This window comes from Panthera tigris, chromosome C1 (assembly GCF_018350195.1).
Source record: "Panthera tigris isolate Pti1 chromosome C1, P.tigris_Pti1_mat1.1, whole genome shotgun sequence".
NCBI lineage: Eukaryota > Metazoa > Chordata > Mammalia > Carnivora > Felidae > Panthera > Panthera tigris.
The window spans coordinates 75020796-75044188 of record NC_056667.1 but is presented as its reverse complement, the minus strand read 5'-3'; the positions used below and the strand labels follow the sequence as shown (position 1 = coordinate 75044188).

General features: G+C 39.1%; 1 protein-coding gene across 1 annotated transcript; it reads left to right on the top strand.

Moving 5' to 3' along the window:
- Positions 1-1060: 1060 nt before the first annotated feature.
- Positions 1061-22121, top strand: LOC102972402 (guanylate-binding protein 6). The gene is made up of 11 exons (XM_007073769.3): positions 1061-1220; positions 9097-9313; positions 10541-10668; positions 13148-13257; positions 13459-13655; positions 15511-15756; positions 16644-16924; positions 17628-17840; positions 19833-19935; positions 20257-20450; positions 21445-22121. Exons 2-11 carry the CDS (start codon positions 9124-9126, stop codon positions 21670-21672), a joined length of 1890 nt encoding a protein of 629 aa, XP_007073831.1. The 5' UTR covers positions 1061-1220; positions 9097-9123; the 3' UTR covers positions 21673-22121.
- The last annotated feature ends 1272 nt before the right edge of the window (positions 22122-23393 follow it).

Sequence of the window (23393 nt, the reverse complement as noted above, 5' to 3'; positions counted from 1 at the left end):
AATATTCTTTGGCCATTAAAAATGAAACCTTGCCATTTTCTTTTTTTTTTTTTTTAATTTTTTTTTTAACGTTTATTTATTTTGGAGACAGAGAGAGACAGAGCATGAACGGGGGAGGGTCACAGAGAGAGGGAGACACAGAATCTGAAACAGGCTCCAGGCTCTGAGCTGTCAGCACAGAGCCCGACGCGGGGCTTGAACTCACGGACCGCGAGATCATGACCTGAGCCGAAGTCGGTCGCTCAACCGACTGAGCCACCCAGGCGCCCCGAAACCTTGCCATTTTCAACAACATGTAAGCACCTAGAGGTTATAATGCTAAGTGAAATAAGCCAGAAAATGACAAATACCACATGATTTCACTCATATGTGGAATTTAAGAAAGAAAAGGAACAAAAAAAGAAAAAAAGAGACAAACCAAAAAACAGACTCTTAACTATAGAGACCGAACTGATGGTTACCAGAGGGGAGGTGGGTGGGGATTGTGTAAAATAGGTGATGGGGATAAAGAATACACTTATTGGGACGACCACTGAGTAACATATGGAACTGACGAATCACTACATCAAAACTAACATAACACTGTATGTTTACTACACTGGCACTAAAATTTAAAAAAATAAGTAAAATTAAAAATATATTAGTCAAGAAAATAAAAGAAATTCTAAAAGGTTTGTTCATTTTGCATGGACACTATATCTTGGGGAACATATTTAAAATGTTAAAAGCTCTCCACTAACAAAAGAACCCAGGAATTCCCACTAAGAGAAAAACAGTTGAAATATTCTTGTTTTATACAGCTTTGCTGACATTTGTGTCATGAATTTTCTGTTTTTCCTGTGTGCTAAGGAAACTTAAGCCAAAAGAGAGAGACATATGGAGAACAGAGGCCAGGAAAACACTCCAAGATGGGGAAGACAAAAGGAAGTTGATGGAGTGTGTTTACTAAAAAGCCTGACTGTTGAGTAACTGTGGGGTTTTCCCTAACCCCATCACATCATGCACCAAACATCCATATTCACGCCCGAGGCTACTAATTCAGGGTGCCTGAATCGCTTTTACTTTCAATTTCAGTTTTAACACATGATTAAAACAGTAGCAATGTCTAACTTCCTCAGTTTTTTCAAGCTTTTATAAAGGAGGGACAGAAAGGTGAAGGATCAAGTGAGCAAGCAACGAGCAGCTGAGAACTCTTCTTGGACCGTAGTGCTGAAGAGCAGGTATGCACATCTTCTTTCACGTGCAACGTTGTCTTGAACTCAGGATCTGATTTCTGGTTCAAAGTGATAAGGGAGGAATGAGCAGGAAGGGCAGGTTGCCTTTTGTCTGGCCCATAGGGGTCTGTGGCTGGCTTTAGGGTTGGGGTAGCTTAGCTTCTCCGTTTGAAACAGTAGCAGCTGCAAAGTGACAGCCAGGCACACCGTGTCTCCCTGGATGTGCTGCTTCCAGAACAATGTCAGCCAGGGCAGCTGCAAGTAGAGTGGGCCAAGCCCCCATGGGAGCCTCCCTAGTTTACTTTTATCAGGCTCTGTAACAGGCATTAGAATCCATAGGACAAGACAGTGCCCATCAAGGAGCTTCTAGGCAATGATAATCTAAAAAAGATAGTTTCTCTTTAATCTTTCTATTAGTCATACGTAAAAAAGCTTGAGATTGAGAGTTCTGTTTAGTCTCCATGTAGAAATAAATTCAGTTCCTACATCACTGGTCTTTATTAGTTAAAAATAACTATCCTGTCAAGTCTGTCTGTCTCTGTTGCCCTCTGATGTTTGTTGGCTTATTTTTCACAGGAACATCAGAGTCACCTGTACCGTTTGGTAAATGTGTAGAATCTGGTTGTAATGGTACTTTTTTAATGATTTATTTTGAGGGGCAGGTGGGGTGGGGGGAGAAGGGTAGAGAGAAAGGGAGACTGAGAATCTCAAGCAGGCTCTGTGCTGTCAGCACAGAGCCTGATTTGGGGCTCCAATCCATGAATTGTGAGATCATGACCTGAGCCGAAAGCAAGAGTCAGATGCTTAACCAATTGAGCCACTCAGGTTCCCCTAGAATCTGGGTTTAACAATTTCTTCGGATGATTCTTCATGTACATCGAATTTTGAAAACCAGTCCTGAACAGGATCCAATGGCTGTTCATTTGAAATTACAAGTTCTGTGGCTCATTCACAGCCAAGAACCCACAAACCTGTTTTCATAATGTTGTTCAATAGTTCCCATCACATCTTCCTCAGCTTCCTCTAATCTTCACTCGAAAGAGGGGACTGTAAGTTTCAGTCGTTAGAATGGAGCTATTTGAGGCGGGCATTTTACTTCCACATTCTCTGCTCCCCACACTGAAGAAGCAGACAAAAGGAAGTGGTACAGGGCAGCCAGTTTGAACTTGCTTACTGTTTTGATCCGACAAAAAATTTATATGGTGGCCTTGTTTCTTAGTAATCTATAGTTTACAGAGCATGTCGAAATGCATAGCCCAATGGACCAAATTGCTCAATGCAATTGTTATAATCTCCATTTATTCAGCAAATGTACACTCAAGTCCTATTTTGTGCTGCATGCTATGCTAAGATAAAGGCTTATGGCATCTAGTTTAATTATCAAAATATCCTCTAGATTGGACCTATAATTGTATTCCCATTACCCCTATAATTGTCTTTAAAAACTTAGGTATAGCTAGGTGAGGCTCCTTGTTTAAGGGCCCATAAGTAGTATATGACAGAGTTGGTGTTAGATGCATTTTGAATATGTGACATATTAATATAAAACTGAATATTTGAGACATTTGAATATTCATCATAGCATGCTTACACATTCTGATTATGAAAAATATCTAGATATTATCAACTGAGAAAAGGAGGTAAAATTGAAAAAGAACAAAGGCCTTTATTTGCAGTCTCAGAATTGCAATTTAGGGAGCACAGTTTCTTTTCTTTTTTTTTTTTTAATATAATTTATTGTCAAGTTAGCTAACATTGAGTGTGTATTTGGTTTTGGGAGTAGATTGTGCTCTTGGTTTTGGAAGTAGATTCCCGTGATTCATTGCTTACATACAACACCCAGTGCTCACCCCAACAGGTGTCCTCCTTAATACGTATCACCCATTTTCCCCTCTCTCCTGCCCTACACCCCCCCCATCAATCCTCAGTTTGTTCTCTGTATTTAAGAGTCTCTTATGGTTTGTTTCTCTCTCTGTTTGTAACTACTTTTCCCGTTCCCCTCCCCCATGGTCTTCTGTTAAGTTTCTCAAGTTCCACATATGAGTGAAAATTATGATATCTCTTTCTCTGACTGACTTATTTCACTTAGCATAATACCCTCCAGTTCCATCCATGTTGCTGCAAATGGCAGGATTTCATTCTTTCTCATTGCCAAGTAGTATTCCATTGTATATATAAACCACATCTTCTTTATCCATTCATCAGTTGATGGACATTTAGACTCTTTCCATGATTTGGCTATTGTTGAAAGCACTGCTATAAACATTGGGGTACATGCGCCCCTATGAATCAATACTCCTATATCCTTTGGATAAATTTCTAGTAGTGCTATTGCTGGGTCGTAGGGTAGTTCTATTTTTAATTTTTTGAGGAACCTCCGCACTGTTTTCCAGAGCAGCTGTACCAGTTTGCATTCCCAACAACAGTGCAAGAGGGTTCCCATTTCTCCACATCCTCACCAGCATCTGTTGTTTCCTGAGTTGTTAATTTTAGCCATTCTGACAGGTGTGAGGTGGTATCTCAATGTGGTTTTGATTTGTATTTCTCTGATGATGAGTGATGTTGAGCATCTTTTCATGTGTCTGTTAGCCATCTGGATGTCTTTGGAAAAGTGTCTGTTCATGTCTTCTGCCCATTTCTTCACTGGATTATTTGTTTTTCCAGTGTTGAGTTTGGTAAGTTCTTTATAGATTTTGGATACTAACCCTTTATCCAACATGTCATTTGCAACTATCTTCTCCCCTTCCATTGGTTGCCTCTTAGTTTTGTTGATTGTTTCCTTTGTAGCACAGAAGCTTTTTATCTTGATGAGGTCCCAATAGTTCATTTTTGGGGAACACAGATTCTAAACTGACCAGAAAGGTGTCCTGCTCATGTGGGAAAAGCAAGGGGTTTTTACAGGAAAGGAGGAAGGGGTAATTATACGATTTAGATAAAGAAGAGAAGAGGGAAAAAAAAACCCTAATTTGAGGCTGACTGGTTAAGCTGCTTCTGATTACTATCTTGTTCATAAGGTTATTGGTGCTATCACATGAAACTGTCCCTGGTATGTATTAACTTTACTATCCTCATATGATCTAAATGCCAGTTGCTCTATTGAAATTTTATGAGCAATTGCTTGAAAACTATTGCCACTCTGGCCCAATTAGAGAGTTCATTATTTGGAAAAGAAAATGGAGCTTCAAAATGGAGCCTCTTATGTCCAGACATTTTATACAATTCTACAATGTCATTAAAAAAAATTGACTATAATGCAATCAAAAATATGCTAGGAGATTAAATTGTACTTTTAATATTTAATTTTTTATATTAAACTTTACCTTGAAAAACAATTACAAGAGAATCCCATATATCTTTCACCTAGATTTATCCACTGGTGACATTTTGCTAGATTTGCTTTATCTCTCATATACATATATGTCTCCCTATATAATATAAAATTACATTTACATTTTTATTTTTATGCTTATTCATAGGAGTAATTTGCAGAAAACCTGGCCCTCTCAGCTAAGGACTTCGGCCTGTATCTCTTAAGATTCAGGACCTTCTCCTGCCTTCCCTTATTGAAAGGGAGGCTACACTCTCTAGACTGACCTCATTCCACTCCCAACACTTGTCAATCTGTAGACAAAAGATGAGCACATGGGTCACACGAAAGCATTGGAGAGCACATTTTGTTATGTGATGATGATGAGAAAGCTACCATAGGTTACAGATAAAGGACTTTACAGGATAATCAATGTCTTTGAGGAAGAATATTCTGTCCAGTAAGTGGCTGCAGTAGCATGGACAGAAAAATAGACTGTCCAGTGTTGCTTTTTAAAAACTTTAAAATTGTGATACAAACATATTTAACATAAAATTTCCCAATTTTACCATTTTAAGAGTATTGTTCAGTGACAATAAATACATTCTCATTGTTGTGCAACTGTTACCACTACCCATTTCCAGATATTTTTATCACCTCAAATGGAAACTCAGTACCCTTTAAGCAGTAACTCCCCATACCCTCTCCCTTAGGCTCATGGTAAACACTATTCTACTTTCTGTCTTTATGCATTTGACTATTTTAGGTACCTCTTGTTAGTGGGATCATATAGTACTTGTCCTTTGTGTCTGGCTTATTTCACCTAGAATAACGTCTTCAAGGTTCATCAGTGTTGCTACATGTATCAGAATTTCATTCTTTTTACAGCTGAAAAATATTCCATTGTATGTATATGCCACATTTTGTTCATCCATCCATCCCTTGATGGACATTTTCACCTTTTGGTTATTGTGAATACTGCTGCTATGAACATTGGTGTACAAATATCTGCTTAAGTCCCTGCTTTTAATACCTTTGTCCATACACTCTGAAGTGGAATTGCCAGTTCAGATGGTAATTCTATGTTCAACTTTTAGGGGAACCACCAAAGGGTTTTCCACAGTGGTTGTAACCATTTTACATTCCTACCAGGAATGCACAAGTGTTCCAATTTCTCTGTATCCTGGCCAGCACTTGTTGTTTGATGGGTTTTTGGTTGTTTGTTTGTTTTTGTTCTCATTTTGTTAAATAACAGCCACCTTAATGGGTGTGAAATTGTCCTTTATTGTGGTATGATTTGCATTCCCATGATTAGTGATGTTGAGATCTTTTCATGTATCTATTGGCTATTTGTATATCTTCTCTGCAGAAATGTCTGAGTCCTTTGCCCATTTTTGAACTGCATTATTTTTGTTGTTATTATTGAGTTGTAAGAGTTCCTACAGCTTCTGGATATTAATCCTTTATCAGATATGTGACATGCGGTTATTCTCTCTTACTCTGTGGTTGCCTTGTTACTCTGTTGATGGCGTCCTTTGATGCACAAAAGTTATTAATTTTGATAAAGTCCTATTTACCATGTTTTCATATTTTGATCATCCCTTTGGTGTCATATCCAAAAAATCATTGTCAAATCCAGTGTCATGAAGGTTTTCTCCTGTGTTTTCTTCTAAGAGTTTTTATAATCTTAGCTCTTATGTTTAAGTCTTTGATATATTTTGAGTTAAATTTTATATGTGGTGTTAAAGAAATGATCCAACTTCATTCTTTTGTGTGTGAATATCACATTTACCCAGCACCATTTGTTGAAAAGACTGTGCTTTCCCCACTGGATGATCTCAGCATGCCTGTCAAAAATCATTTGACCATATATGGGAGAGTTTACTTCTGGTCTCTTTGTTCTATTCTATTGGTCTGTGTGTCTATCTTTATGCCACTGTGACTGGACCAATTTTGTTTACATCTCATTTTCCTGATTTACCTTAGTTCTTTGTGGTTTCCTTTAGCCTTTTGAGCATATTTAAGAAAATTACTTTAGTCTTTGCCTAGAACACATGCAATGCTTGTGTTTCTTCAGGGATGTTTTCTGCCACATTTATTTAAATCACTTTCTTCGAATGGGCCATATTTTCCTGTTTCTCCATATGCCTTGTGATTTTTGTTGTTGCTGTTGAAAACTGGTCATTTCTAGAAGAAGCTACCTTCTCCATTTTTTGCATATTGGTTTTGTGCCAAGGAAATCTTTTGCTAATTAGCGGGGTCTTGGTCTTGAGCCTTAGGAATAACCTAGGGAGAAATCTTAAAGTCTTTTTAGGTCTTTTCTGAGCGTGCATCTTCCCTGAGCTTTAGTGTGGCTTTTTTCAATTTTCTCAGATACATGCTGCTTTTAAATGTCTCAGTTTCCCTCAGAATCTCCCCTTGGGGCCTTTTATGGTCTATTGTTTGTCTCCACTCTGAAAAGGAAACAATTCTACTTCTCCTCTCAACACTATTCTCACTACTTCACTTCTGGTCACCACATGTATGGGCAATTTTCCACACCAAGCAACTGTGATACAAACTGAGGTCAGTGCATGCCCTACAGGTTAAGGTCTCAAGACTGGCCCTACTTCAGATGACAATCGCAAGTCCAGGGTGTAACATGTGCTCTGACTGGCTATGTTTGCCATCCCTACCCCAGGCTCAATAATTTGGTAAAATAGCTTATAGAGCCCAGGAAAAAGAGTTTACTCAATAGTTTACTGGTTTAGAAAGAGAGAGAGAGAGAGAGAGAGAGAGAGAGAGAGAGAGAGAGAGAGGAAGGAAGGAAGGAAGGAAGGAAGGAAGGAAGGAAGGAAGGAAGGAAAAATGAAAGAAAAGAAAAAAAGACGGAAGGAAGAAAGGAAGGAAAGAAGGAAAAAGAAAAAAGATACAACCCAGGAAGAACAAGACAAAAAAGCTGCATAGGGCAAGGTATCAAGGGTGTGAAACATCCATGCTCCCTCTGGGAACACCACTCTCTGAGCATCTGCACATGTTCACCAACCTAGAAGCCCTTAAACACCTTCAGCTAGGGTTTTTTAATGGAGTCTTCACTAAATAGCCACAATTGATTAAATCATCAGCCTCCCGTGATTAGCTCAACCTTCAGGCCTCCTTTCCCCTCCCCTGGGAGGTGAGGCTGAAATTTCTAACTTTCTAGTCACATGCTTTGTTACCCGAGCAACCAGCCTTTGTGGTTTTCCAGGGTATCTCCAAAGTTACCTCATTAACATAACCTTGGGTGTGGTTGAAAGGTGCTCGTTATGTATGACAAAAGACAACTTCTTTCACCTTCTTTACTCTGGGACTATTTTAGGAACCAAAGACAAAAGACCAAATATTATAACAAAAGATACTTCATCACCTGGGAAATTAAAAGTGTTTTGGAAGTTGTGTGTCAAAAGCAGGGACAAAGACCAAATATATACTTCTTATTATACATCGCAATATCACACACTCATAATATCTTGCCAGAGGGGTCCGCAGGTGAATCTCCAGCAGCTTTCCCTAGCAATGCCCATTGCTTCTCCTTGCCAGAGATCCCAATTAGGTGAAACAAAGACCAGTCCTTCAGGCAGCTTGGAACAGATTAGAACATTATAAACTCAGTGTGTTCTGTTCCATCCAGTCTAAAGGAGGGAGATATGAACTGAACTGTTGCCTAAAATGGTCTGTTTTATGTCTTCACGGGTGATCTCTTGCCCCAGGCAACTGCAGATCCATCTCTCTGCAGCTTTCGTGAGCAATGCCTATGAAATCAATGCCAATGCTTCTTTCCATCTGACATCCAAGTTATACCACTACATCCCCATCCTCTGCCCCTGCCTGAGATCCATGTGAGATGAACCAGAGACCTGAGGAGGTAGCCCCCAGACAGATTAGAACACTGTGAACAAAGTCTGCTCTGTTCTCTCTGGGTCAAGGGAGAAAATTGGGAACTGGGTTACCACCCCTTCCAGACCAAGACTATACCACACCGGGGACAGTGTGGGCGAAGGGCAAGCAAAAACACCACAGAATTTCCTACCATTTTTAATGTGGCATTTTCTTGATTGGGTGTTTGCTTGGTTGCTTTAGATCTTTCACTGTTTTCACAGAACTACTATAAAGTTATTCTAGCCAATATTTTGATTATTTTTGATATCTCCTTAGGGAAATAAGAACTTAGAGCTTCCTAGCTTGCCATTTTGCTCAATTGTCTAGGCTTGATCCTGGCTGTATGACTTACTCAGCTTTTGTGAGACATATTTATCTTATTTGCAAAGTGGGCACAATAATTGCTAACTTGTAGGTTCTCGGAAGTATCAATGAGGCTGGGTATGTGTCACAGGGGTTGGTATATTGTAGGCCTTCAGTGCATAGTAACAATGGCTTGAATTCTATTATTACTATTGAAGCAAAACTTTGGAGTATACCCTATGTTTCATCACTAATGCTAATTGTAGGTTACATTTTGTCCCATAGAAAGTACAGAAGTTTCACCTACTCCTATATTGATGGATGCTTTTGGTAACTCAAAGTCAGAAAATGACTCTGAAATCTTATTTCTACTAGGAGACTTTTCCAGGTAGGCAGGTTGCCATGGCATCTGGACCCAATATGATGGCCCCCATTTGTCTGGTAGAAAACAACAATATGCAGCTGTCAGTGAACCAGAGAGCTACACAGATTCTTGAACAGATTTCTCAACCAGTAGTGGTGGTGGCCATTGTAGGACTGTATCGTACAGGCAAATCCTACTTGATGAATCGTCTTGCAGGACAGAACAGAGGTGAGTGTTGTATTGAGTCTGGGGCAAATTGATTAACTCTAGCTATATCTCAGATCCTTATTTTTCTTCCCCGGTCACAAGAAAGGAGAAGCAAACTCCTCTCAATAAACCAAACTTCCAATTCTAATTCTCACCACTAAATTACTCTTATTATAATTATTCTTATAATAATCTGTTATTATACTGTTTTACTGCTGTTAAGGAAAATCTCTCCTGGTAATGCTCAGGATCCTACCTTCTTTTACCTGACCAAATACTGGGCTCTTATAATTGTATCTCCTTTCTCTCTTGAAACATATTTGCTTTTTTATGGGATATTCCCATCAACATATAAACATGTTTGAATATCTATTGAGGAGAGGTGGAATCAGAAAAATGTTCATGGTTAGCTCAGAAGGCTGACCTACAGCCTACCTAGTTTCAATAAGTATCAAATATGTACTGGCTGCTACATTCTTAAAGGGTTTCATGCCTGCCTGTTCATCTCACCCATAGTTAATATTGAACTGAATGACAAGCCCCAGAAAATCTTGTGAAAGTAGTTTTATGAGTAGAAATTCAAAGAAACATTTATGATCTAATACTTCCTGCATGTCCCTTCCCTCGTGAACACTGAGCATATAACCACCAAGTTCACACCGCAAAAATGTGGCTCTTTCTGTCCCTGGGTCCTGTCCCCATGCTACATGAATGAACTTACTAAGATGCACCATAAAACTTCTCAAGAATTCTTTCTTGACTGTTGTGCTCCATGATACTGCAACATCCATCATCTTAAAAATCTTTCCTAGATTTCACACCCCATTGTAGCTACCAAACCTCCTCCCCTCACCTCTTTTTTAATCACTTTGGCAAAAAATATGATCTCAATTTCCTTTTTCCACTTTTTATTCTCCCATGTTTCTCTTTAATCCACTGCTCTCTGGCTTTGCATCTCACCATTCTTTCAAAATGCTCCTGTTATGGTTATCAATGATCTCCACTCTTTGCTGATTCATGAATGCCTCTGTCTCTGTTGTGAGCACTTGACTGGCATCATTCTCATAGTTAACATCCCCTCCTCCTTGAAACAGAATGTCACACAAAGTAGGACATTCTTGAGGAACTTGAGAAAGAGCCATCTTATATGCTGGGGCACTTACATTACAGAAAGTCTGACTTTGTGACCCTTTGGCTGTTTAGATCCTCTCCTGTCACTGTATGTTGCCTTCTGCCCTCCCCTTGCAGGTTTCCCTCTGGGCTCTACAGTGCAGTCTAAAACCAAGGGCATCTGGATGTGGTGTGTGCCTCACCCCTCCAAGCCAAACCACACCCTGGTCCTTCTGGATACTGAGGGCCTGGGTGATGTGGAAAAGGTAAGGCAGAGTGTCATACATAAATCTTTTTTATTCTGGATTTGCTCTTGACCCCTTCATGATATTTTGTAATTTAACTGCTGTGATCTATTTGCAAAATCTAGAAATTCAAGTATAGTAAATGAGGCATGCTGGTTTGTTAGAATCTCACTTCTAGGTAAGATATTATGGTATATTAGATAAAATATTTTATTTCTTGGCACTGGGTGAATTATTTGATTACATTTAAGGAATAATTATTGAATAGCTGAATGGCAGCCTCTTGGCTTAGAACTATAGATATTTGTCACCACAGTAAAGGTCCTGCTCTCAAAGCATCTTCAGTCCAGTTGAGAAGACCCCAAATATGCCGTCAGATTTAATAAAATATGATTGAGAAAGAAGCAAGTTGGAGACAGGAAAAAGTTGCACAGCAATTTTAGCAATTACTAACTAGTTTACTAACTAATTACTAATTAGTTAGCAATTACTAACTTCTGTCAGTTCCATGGGAGTTATGTGGCTGCGATGGCTCTTTTGAGTTATGACAAGGGTGCTGATAAATCACTAAAAGAGTGTTTTAGAAGCCTTTCTAATTAAAAGGAGTGGCATTTGGGAGCTGTCTTCCATCAGCACTCCCACTAGCTGGGAGAACAAGTCCTTCGATGTTATAAGGTGATCCGGGCAGCACACCATAGTTTGCACCACAGACTATTAAGCATAAGGGTGCCTTGGCAGGAAAGAGGGAGAAACATCAGTTCCCTCCCAAGAGATGAAATATTTCTTTCTTTCTTTTTTTTAATGTTTATTTATTTTTGAGAGAGATAACACAGAGAGAGGGAGACACAGAACCTGAAGCAGGCTCCAGGCTCTGAGCTGTCAGCACAGAACCTGACCTAGTGTTGGAACTCATGAACCGTGAGATCATGCCCTGAGCCCAAGTCGGACACTGAACCTGCTGAGCCACCCAGGAGCCCCAGGAAATATTTCTGATGTATCTTCCAGATGAAATGTGTATTTGAGGTCTGGAGTTAAGAGTCAGGTTTACATTTCCTGTTGTGAACTACCCAAAGAGCATTCTAGAATTCTTTGAGATACCTCTGAATATGCTGGTTCTATAGAAGCATGTGTTTGCTCTATAACAGACATTTGTCAGATGGATTTTTGGTATTTTAGTTTTCTACCAAAGGGTGAAATGAATAATTTCTCCTTTTGTGCCTTACTTTGAGACTTACTTGGAAATGGTATCTAAATTTCTGTAGCCCTCCATTTCTGCCCAAAGTAGACTTAGAAATTCTGTGTTTATTTATTTTTTATTAGTTATTTTATTTGTGGAAAACAGTATGGAGGTTTCTCAAAAAGTTAAAAGTAGAAATACGTTTCAATAATTCTACTACCATGTATTTACCCCCCCAAAAAGATGAAAACAGTGTTTATTATAGCATTATTTACAATAGCCAAGATACAGAACGATGTAAGAACCCATTAATAGACAGAGAGATAAGGAAGATGTGATATATATACACAATGGAATATTACATAGACATAAAAGGATAAGATTGTGCCATTTGCAACAAAATGGATCGACCTAGAGAGAATAATGCTAAGTGAAATAAGGCTGAGAAAGACAAATACCATATGATTTCACTCATATATGGAAACCAAACCACACACACACACACACACACACACACACACACACACACACAAATTACCAAACAAAAAGCAGAATCAGACCTGCTGAGAACAAACTGATTCTGTGTTTCTTCGTGTCTGTATTCTACCAATTCTTGAACACTCAGCTCAAGACTTCCGGTGAGCCTTCATAATGTATACTCTTTCTCCAACTTTCATAGCTCTGCTCTTCCTTGATAAAATTCTAAATTTTCATTTAATATTGCAGCTATAGGTTATACCACTTACATACCTTACTAAGATGTAAGGTTACTAAAACTTTTTATATTGTCATCTTTGTTACATTCATTGTTACGGCTGTTTGTCACCACTTTGAAATAGTCATCTTGAAAGTAACCGTTGCCATTTTCAAGTTTGCTTTTAAATATAATAACAATGGGAAACATTCAGTAGCTCCCGATAAACATTTGTTGAATTTAACCGAATATAATTTGAATCCCCAGTTATGGCAATTATGGTGTATTTTATATAGCTATATATAAAATGAATAAATGAATTGAATACTTAATTGCATACCAGGTAACGTGCTAGTTTTTCTATATATGTTCCTTTATTTTCTCCAATTGAGGGAAAAGAAAGCTCTGTGAAGATTAGAATCTTTGTATATATGAAAAAGGTCACAATCACAAGGAATGTCTCTATAATTGTCAAAGTTGATATCTGTATTTATGTCTGTTTTCAAAGTTATTTCTTTGCATGACAAGTATGTTAGCTGAAATAATAAATGAGAGACTGACAAAATAAGTGTCTGAATGAATTTCTAATGAGCAAAGTCCTAAAACTCTTGCTCGAATGTGCTTTGCAGGGTGACCCTAAGAATGATTCCTGGATCTTTGCCCTGGCTGTGCTTCTGTGCAGCACTTTTGTCTACAACAGCTTGGGCACCATCAATCACCAGGCCCTGGAGCAGCTGCAGTATCCTTTAATGAAACAAAGCGCCATGTTTCATTAGGTTTATGGGAAAGGAGATCAAGTTAGTTTCTCCTTCCCTGCCACTTCGTTGCCTCTGGTGAACCCGAGGGGACCCAGGGCAAAAGGAAGTGTTCATAATAATTTTTTGTTAGAGAAATGTGGGAATTTGGGGTACGAACTTCTTCTTCCTTAACTGAGCCCTAGTTATGTGACAGAGCTTACAGAACTAATCAGGACAAAGTCCTCTCCAAAAGAGGATGGAACAGAAGATTCCACAGAGTTTGTGAGTTTCTTTCCAGACTTCATCTGGACTGTGCGGGATTTCACCCTGGAGCTGAAGTTAAATGATGATCCTATCACAGAAGATGAGTACCTGGAGAATGCCTTGAAGCTGATTCCAGGTATCAGAGCATGGCCTGGGTAGTGGGTAGTCCAACAGAGGGTGGGAGTTCTTAAACACAGACCATTATCTTTGGGGTTGCACTTGTGTTCAAGACCAGAATGGAGTCTATAGAAATGGTGACTTGAAGATGGGTCGAAAAGCTCCAGGGACTGGAGTTTAAGTTCACTTAAGAAAAGCAGAGCCTAGGCTAGGGTGAGATTATTCAACACTGATTTGTTCTTTAATCAATTGCTAATTTAGCTACCAGATTACAACGGGTGCTTAAACTTTCCAAAGACCAGATACATGTACCTTATTTTGGCTTCTGTTTTTCTGTGTTGAAGAATACAACTGACTAGATAGTTTCTATGTGTGAAATTACAAGGAAAATCAATGTGTCACCATATACACAACATATTTCCATAAAAAATATACTTCACACAGATATTAATCTTCTCAAAGAAGGATATAATTTTCTAATGTCTGTATGAATATATCACATATAAAAATGACTATGTGTTCTAAATAAACCTGAAGAAGTTTGTCTTTTCAGTCTATGCCTTTTCAATATTTCTGATAATTATCAGAACATTCATCTTACTTTCTATGTCATAGTTTTCTCTTAATTCCCACATATTTATCCATGATATAATTTTGAAATGATAAATTACTTGAATAGGTTACATTTATAATGATGTATATATCTCATTAAATCTTGAGAAAAATATCAATTCTGATATCCATTCTTGCTTTTGTTTTTCTTTTCTTTTTAATTTTTTTAAATGTTTATTCATTTTTGAGAGACACAGACAGAGCATGAGTGGGGGAGGGGCAGAGAGAGGGAGACAGAATCTGAAGGAAGATCCAGGCTCTGAGCTGTCAGCACAGAGCCCGATGTAGGGCTGGAACTCACAAACCACGAGATCATGACCTGAGCCGAAGTCGGATCTCCCAACTGACTGAGCCACCCAGGCGCCCCTTTCATTTTTCTACTTATACTTTCCCAAAACATTTAATGAGAGATTGCCTAGGCAGAAGAGCCAGGCTGTTAAATCGAGTGTGGTCCTTTACCTCAAGAAGTTTGTAGAGTAGTGTTGACATCCTAAAATTGCATTTTAGTTACATGTATTCTTCAGAAGTTTTTGCTTTAAAAAAAAAAAAGCTAACATTGTACGAATTATTTTTAGCATCAAATGAGTTTTCCTTAAATAACCAGAGTGTCCTAATATGCCCAATACTTTTGTTCCTAACATTGCTCCATTATCCCTTGTACGTGGCTCTTGGTCCCACAGCTCAATTTCTACATTAGACCAAAACGTTCCACTTGACCTTTCATTCTTTTAACCACTCATTCAGTAAACACCTAATAAACAACTGCACTACCATTTTCAGGTCTGGAGTTACCAGCAATGGGCTTCTTTCACCTGGATCAGATGTCTCCCCAAATTTCTCTCCAGCATTATATCATTAGTGTGAGTTTGCTGTACAAGGAAGTATTGAATGTCTATGTTAAAGGTGTTGTAAGCATAGAAGACATAAACAATTCTTTGTTGTAAGCAAAGAATTGAAATCCCTGTCATAAAAACCTTCAGCTCCCTTGAGGCACCCGGGTGGCTCAGTTGGTTGAGCATCCAACTCTTGATTTCAGCTCAGATCATGATCCCAGGGTTGTGGGATTGAGCCCTGCATCAGGCTCCGTGCTGAACTGGGGCCTGCTTATTATTCTCTCTCTCTCTTCCCCTCTTCCACTTGCACGCACGTACTCTCTCTCTCTCTCTCTCTCTCTCAACCCAAAAAAACAACAAAAAAAAACCCTTTAGCTCCCTTGCATCAAGACTGTTCCCACAGTAATCTCTGTTGTTCTTATCCCTCAGGCAAGAATCCCAGAATCCAAGCATCCAATCTACCCAGAGAGTGCATCAGGCATTTCTTTCCAAAACGGAAATGTTTTGTCTTTGACCGGCCAACAAATGACACAAAACTCCTAGCCAATATTGAGAATATACCTGAGAATCAACTGGATCCTAAATTCCAGAAACAAGCAAACAATTTTTGTTCTTACATCTTCACCCAGGCAAGGACCAAGATTCTCAGAGAGGGAGTCATGATCACCGGGAATCGTGAGTCTCCTTTTCCACCATTTCTATGGGGCTTAATATATGTTGAATATATTATATAATGTGTTTTTCGGCATTTTTGTTTGATTCTTTATGGAATTCTGGATATACACACATTCACACTCTATGAAGAGATGTGTGTATCTTATCATTATCTCACTTTTGGGGCTCTATAAACCCCTCTCCAAAATTGCACACTTGGTCACTGATATCTATGGCATCCACTTATTTGAAAGAATCCTTCACTGATAAAAAAAATCAATAACTAGGTATAAAAACAGAATGTATTGGGCACCTGGGTGCCTCAGTCAACTAAATGTCTAACTCTTGATCCCAGCTGAGGTCTTGATCTCAGGGTTGTGAGTTCAAGCCCCACGTTGGGCTCCATGTGGTCATGAAGCCTAGTTAAAAACAAAACAAAAACAAAAAACAAACAGAATATACTGTATGGGTTTTTTTTTTTTCCTCAAGGGAAGTCCAATCTGATAAGTGTTATTTGTTACTTAGAGCATCACCACAAATCAGTGAAAATCCATTGGAAGCTTCAGAATTAGGAACAAATATAATCTGACTTACCTTGCCTCATCTATCTACCTATATAATTTATTTTGTTTTTAATTTTTAATGGTAAAGTATGTTTTCCAGATACCCTTTTAATATGTTAGATGAAGGTATATTTTTAAATTTTTTTGGCTGTGTGGCCTGGAAAACCATAAAAATTAAGAGTCAATAGGAAAACAAAGGTGAAGATAGAAGGAGGCAGGGCTCCTGTGGGGGAAGGTGGGGGGATGTGTGTGCATGTGCATGACTTCAGAAATGTAGTCTCAGAATCTGGGATCCTGTGGAGTGATAATTTGATATTTATCCCTTCAATATCCTGGCTCATTCAGGGTTGAGAACTCTGGTGGTGACCTATGTGGATACCATCAATACTGGGGCAGTGCCTTGTTTGGAGAATGCAGTGACAACTCTAGCCCAGCTTGAGAACTCAGTGGCCGTGCAGAAGGCAGCCGACCACTACAGCGAACAGATGGCCCAGCGAGTGAGGTTCCCCACAGACACGCTCCAGGAGCTGCTGGATGTGCATGCAGACTGTGAGAGGGAAGCCATTAGGGTGTTCATGGAGCGTTCCTTCAAGGATGAAAATCAGGAGTTCCAGAAGACTCTTGTGGTAATTTGTCTTAGTTTTTACTCTGTGGGTCCTTTCCCTTTGAAGAATGAAGTCTAGAAATACCTTTACTGACCCCATGGCTCATCTCTTACTCAAGGATAAAAAAAATCTGGATTCTCATGAGAAAGAGAGTTTCAAAGGACTACATTTTCTTCTTTCTTTTTTTCTCTGGAACCTGAGGTAGTTCATCTAGAAATCTCTCTGATTTCTGAAGCAATTATCAGTACACATATCCTCCTGATCTGAATACTTCTATGGATTCCAAGCCTGCCCAGAAGACCCAAAAGTCATTCCTGGGCATGGATGCTTTCTGTGAACACAATCCCCTTGTCAGGAAGCAAACTTTCTCTTATCAGATCCTCATTCTAGGCCATTTTCAACTTACATTGCTCCTTGTTGTATCACTGTATCATTGAAGATAAAATCATTAAATGCTACAGCTGCAAGGAACCATAGAGATTAGGTAACACAACTCCAACATTTCAGAACCATGGAGGTTAAGAAACTTTCCCATAGTCTTGCAGGGAGTATTCAAGGTTGTCAGTAAATCAAGTCTTGTGATTCCTGTTTTATTCCATGTCCTTCGCCAACAGAATGCTTTTCTCACGGACCACAGTTAGATCAATCCTTCTACCAGATTCTTTGGAATCTTATCTTTTCCATTCCTTTCTTCTGGTGACATCTCTCTACATTTCCCTTGTAGGAAATCATAAAGGATAAGAAGCAACATTTCTTGCAGCAGAATGAAGAAGCATCAGTTAAATACTGCCAGTCTATGCTTGATCAGCTTTCAAAGGCCCTAATGGAAAATATTTCCATAGGAACTTTTTCTGTTCCTGGAGGGTACAAGCTCTACAGGCAAGCAAAGGAAAGTATTGAATGGAATTATTCACAAGTTCCCAGGAAAGGAGTGAAGGTGAGGAATAAGGGGAACATGGGGGAGCCTACAGAATAGAGTCACAGGGGTCTCCTGAAAATCTGAAAGGATAGCACCAGTTGTGGGTGATAAGACAGCATGGGGATATCATGACAGATTTAGCTTTTAAGGTCCACTATGTGTTATATACTCCTGAAGAGAGTGGAAATGCCCATTCCCAAGAAATGAGTATGGATTTCTGGAATCCACACGAGATAGAAATTACTCATTTCTTCATTTAACAACATGACATTGAATATGCTAAGTGCTGACAATTTACAAGGTAAAGTCAGACTCTTTGTACTTAAGTATGATCAAAAGTAAGAGAGAAAGTCAAATACACAGATAATTGCATACAAAGTTATAACCCATATGAACCTATGGAAATGGGCTACATGCAACTTAATCTTATACAGCCATAAAAAGTATGAGATCATGCCATTTGAGACAACATAGATGGACCTAAGGGATATTATGCTAGGTGAAATAAGTCAGACTGAGAAAGACAAATACCATATGATTTTGCTCATAAGTGGAATCTTAAAAAAAAAGCCCACAAATGAATAAACAAACAAAAAGCAGAATCAGGGGCGCCTGGGTGGCTTAGTCGGTTGAGCGGCCGACTTCGGCTCAGGTCAGGATCTCGCGGTCCGTGAGTTCAAGCCCCGCGTCGGGCTCTGTGCTGACAGCTCAGAGCCTGGAGCCTGTTTCAGATTCTGTGTCTCCCTCTCTCTGACCCTCCCCTGTTCATGCTCTGTCTCTCTCTGTCTCAAAAATAAATAAACGTTAAAAAAAAAAAATTAAAAAAAAAAAGGTGGCTAACTATTAAAAAGCAGAATCACATCTGTAAACACATACAACAAACTGATGGTTGCCAGATGGGAGGGGGATAAAGGGATAAGCAAAATGGGCAAAGGGGAGTGGGAGGTCCAGGCTTCCAGTTATGGAGTGAATCAGTCATGAGGATGAAAGGCACAGAATAAGGAGTACAGTCAATGATATTGTAGATATTGTAACAACGATGTAGCAAGGCTGAAGGTAGCTACACTTTTGGTGAACACAGCATAAGGATAAACCTGTCAAATCACTATGCTCTACACTGGGAACTAAGGTAACATTGTGTGTCAACCACACTCAAATTAAAAAAAAGAGTAATAAACAAACAAACAAATAAATAAGTGCAAATGGGCTACATAGGTTGTGGTAACAAACAATAATAATTTAAAAATAATGATAATAATAATGCAACTAATATATATTAGACTGTTATTTCTTTTTTTTAAAGCTTATTTATTTATTTTGAGAGACAGACAGACAGAGAAAAAGGAAGGGGCAGAGAGACAGAAGGAGACAGAGAGAATCCCAAGCAGGCTCTGTACCATCAGCACAGAGCCCAATGTTGAGCTCAAACCCACAAACCATTAAATCATGACTTGAGCCAAAGTCAGATGCTTAACTGACTGGGCCACCCAGGTGCTCCTAGACTATTATTTCTCATAGCAATCATGTAAAACTGTTTTCCTAGACTCTTTAGCTTAATCCTTCAAACAACCTAAAGAAACATCTACATTTATTGTCAATATTCTATAGATCTGAACTGAGAGGCACAGGCAGGTTAAAATAACTTGCCTAAAGTTAAAGCCAGCAAACAACAGAGGAGATCAACAGTACAAATTAGAGGCAACATTTCCCAGTGAGAAGGCAAACCTATAAAAGCAGCAGAGATTATGGATTTACAGAACTGAACATAGTTCTGACTGGCTGGAACCTAGAGTGGGTAGAAGGGAGCAGCACGGGGGGTAGACACTGGAAGGAGACAGGAAGCAGGAGATATGGAGAGTCTCTGGTCACACTATGGAGCTTGAACACTGTAGGGAGCCACCATAGAATTTTAAGCATGAAGCAAAAATGACATGGACATACGTACTTGTTTTTGCAGCACTTATCTCTGTAGTGGAAATCTAAGTTCTTGTCTCCTTCTTGGTTCCTCAGGCAAATGAGGTCCTCCAGAATTTTCTACAATCACAGGCTTCGATAGAGAAATCCATCTGGCAGGCAGATAAAGCCCTTACCGATGGGGAGAAGGCCATAGCAGGTACGGGGCCGGGCTTGGCTCACAATGGCTTGGGTAGGTCCCTCTGTCAGGTGTGAGTGCAAAGCCTTCATGAAACAAGGAGCTTCCTCTCCTTCTGTGGAACAACTCTGCTAAATCTATAAACAACAAGGAGAGTTGTGTTTGTATGTCAGCCAGTAGGGCCTTTACCCTAATATTCTGAAATGTGCTCCCGATGGTGTGGACACGAGGAACGCAGAGATTTTCTGTCTTCCCTTCCAACTTTGTTTTGTCTCTGAGTTCAAGAGGGTAGAGATCAGTCTTCACCTAATTTTCTTCCCTCTTGGAACTTTCCTGGGGCAGCGGAGAGGGCCAGCAAGGAAGCAGCTGAGAAGGAACAGGAGGTGCTAAGACAGAAACTACTGGAGCAGGAACAGCAGATTGAAGCACAACAGAGGAGTCTCCAGGAGAACATAGCTCAACTGAAAGAGAAGATGGAGAGAGAGACAGAAAACATAATAAAAGAACAGAACATGATGTTGGAGCATAAGCTGAAGGTACGTCTGCCCATGGCCTTGGTGCTGCTTGATGGTCCTCCTGGTACCTCAGGAAAGGATGGGTGAAGGTTACAGTGAGCTTATGGAAGGAAGCATCATTGCCATTAATTGCTTGTGACTTATTAAAATCCTGAAACCTTTGAATTCTTCTTCTTCTCCCTCTCCCTCTCCTTCCCCTCTTCCATCTCCTCCCCTCCTTTTCCCCCTCCTTTTCTATAGAAGCCTTTGAATTCCACTCTATATATAGACTCTAGAGAGTTCAGGATGAGTATGGCCCCTCCAAACTCTACAAATAGCATTTGGGGGTTTTAAAATGATCTCATGAGGCTTGATTAAACATATATTCAACCATATGATTTAATATGAGTAGCAACTGCTTTACCAAGATCACTGACAATTATCGGAAACCCTACTGCTACCCAAAGACCCTGAGGTAGATATATGCTGACATAAAACTATCAGAAATGTAAAGACTTAAAAATGCAGGGAAGTGACAGCTTCTAAAATTACTCTATTGTCTCCAAGTGTGGATAGTCTACCCAATTTATCAAATGGCATAGGGAGGAAATCACTTATTGTCCATCAGAACATATTTATAACAGATTTCTAGAACAGCTTGTAAGTTCCCTTCATTTCTACTATTTGGGTGACCATACCAACCCAAGTGGGACTGAGAACTAGTGCAATCAGACCAAGGCCACCTATCAATTGGCATTTTTTGGCTGAAAAATGTTACATTTGTCTTTGTGTCAGGTTTAGCATCCTAGCAAAACCTTAGTGGTATGTGAATTTTAGAAAGGCTTTAAACTATGCTTCCTCTCAATGCTCAGGTCCAAGCCAGGGAGATATTCCTCATTGAAAAATTCTCCTTTCATGCTTGAGTAAGAAAGAACTTTATGAGTAAAACATAGTTTGACCAAATTTTCAAATACCAAGTGCAAATCTTAAAAAAAAATGATAATTTTAAAAGTTTTCCTTCTCGCCTTTTATTTAGGTCCAAGAAGATCTGCTCAAAGAAGGATTTAGAAAGAAATCTGAAGAGATGGATGAGGAGATAAGGCAGTTGAAACATACGATTGACACGACTAAAAATAATGAAGCTTCCTGGTTTACACAAGCCTTAGACAGATTTGGCAGTGAGATTATTTCAATATTTGCTTCTCCTGTTAGAGTTCTTGATACTGTTGTGAGAACAGTGAGCTCAATTTTTAAAAAGAATTAGCTCTCCTCTTAAAGAAATTAAAGAATGTGGCTATATACTCTGGCCTATTTTTAGTGTATATGCTTTTCACTTTTATTCAGCAAAGTTTCAAATATAAAAAGTACCCACGAGAGGATGGTGATGACTGGCCTGCATTAGACAGAATAAATGCATGTACATTTTGATATAGCTATATCATTGAGAATTAAAGCAATGGTCATTGTTGATGGAGAATTTAAAGCAATGATAATAAGGATACTCACTGGACTTAGGCAAAGAATGGAGGACACCAGATTTAGGATTTATAGATTTAGGAAATCTACATGTGCAAAATCCACTGAGGCATCATCTTAAATGGCAAAAGATTGCTAAATTAGATTAAATATCTATCTATACAAAGTGGTAGTATAAACTTAACATGTGTATACCCTGGGATACTAGATACTATGTAGTCAATAAATAAATTGATAGTGGAGCTCTATTTGTACAAACATAGAAAAATCTTGAAAATATATTGTAAAGAAGTAAGGTATGAGAGAATGCATATAATGTGTTCACCATAAAAAATGTATTATGTGTAGTCATACCTATGTACACATAGAATAGCTCTGGGAAATTTTTTAGAAACCCGTGTCATTCGTTCCTTCTAAGGAGAACTGAGTGGCATCAGGGTGGAAGAGACAGAGGCTTTTCATTATATACTCTATTTTTTGACTTTTATACAGAAATCCTGAATCGCCATTTTATAATTTTTTTTTAAGGTTTATTCATTTTTGAGAGACAGAGAGAGACGGAGCATGAGCAGGGGAGGGGCAGAGAGAGAGAGAGGGAGACACAGAATCTGAAGCAGGCTCCAGCCTCCCACCTGTCAGCACAGAGCCCAATCTGGGGCTCAAACTCCTGAGCTGTGAGATCATGCCTCCCACCTGTCAGCACAGAGCCTGATATGGGGCTCAGATTCATGAGCTGTGAGATCATGACCTGAGCTGAAGTCAGACGGCTAACCAATTAAAGCCACCCAGGCACCCCTTTTTTCTTCTATTCCTCATTTACATGTTTTTTTAAAAATAGTTTGGGTATTTAATCTTGTAAAAGGCTTTTTGTGCATCATTTGGACAATCATTTTGCTCCTTTGTTCTGTTCACAGGGGTATATTATGATAATTTTTAAAATTTTGAGCTAACGTGATGTAATCTACATTAATAGAATATTTCATCAAAAACAGCAGAATAAACATTTTTCTCAAGCTCACACGCAACATTCATCACAGTAGACCACATGATGGGCCATAAAGCACACCTTAACAAATTTAAAGGAATAGAAACATTACCATGTATGTCTCAGATCACAATGGAATTAGACTAGAAACCAATAACATAAAGATAGCTGGAAAATCCTAAAATTCCTGGATGTTAAACAACACATTTCTATATCATACATAGGTCAAACAAGTCTCAAAAGGAATTTAAAAATGTTCTAAACAAAATGAAAACAAAGAGAGTGTGGGGAAGATGGTGGTAGAGTAGGAGGACCTGGGGCTCGCCTTGTTCCATGAATTCTAGATAACTATCACATCATCCTAAATAACCTGAAGTAGACCTAAAGACTGGCAGAAGAAAGTCTCATACTAAAGGTAGAGAAGAGGTCACAGTGAAGAAGGTAGTAAGTATGGAGATGGAGCCTGGGAGAGAACTGGCTCATGGCCACTGCGGTAAGGAGGGAGCTGCGATCTTGGAGACAGG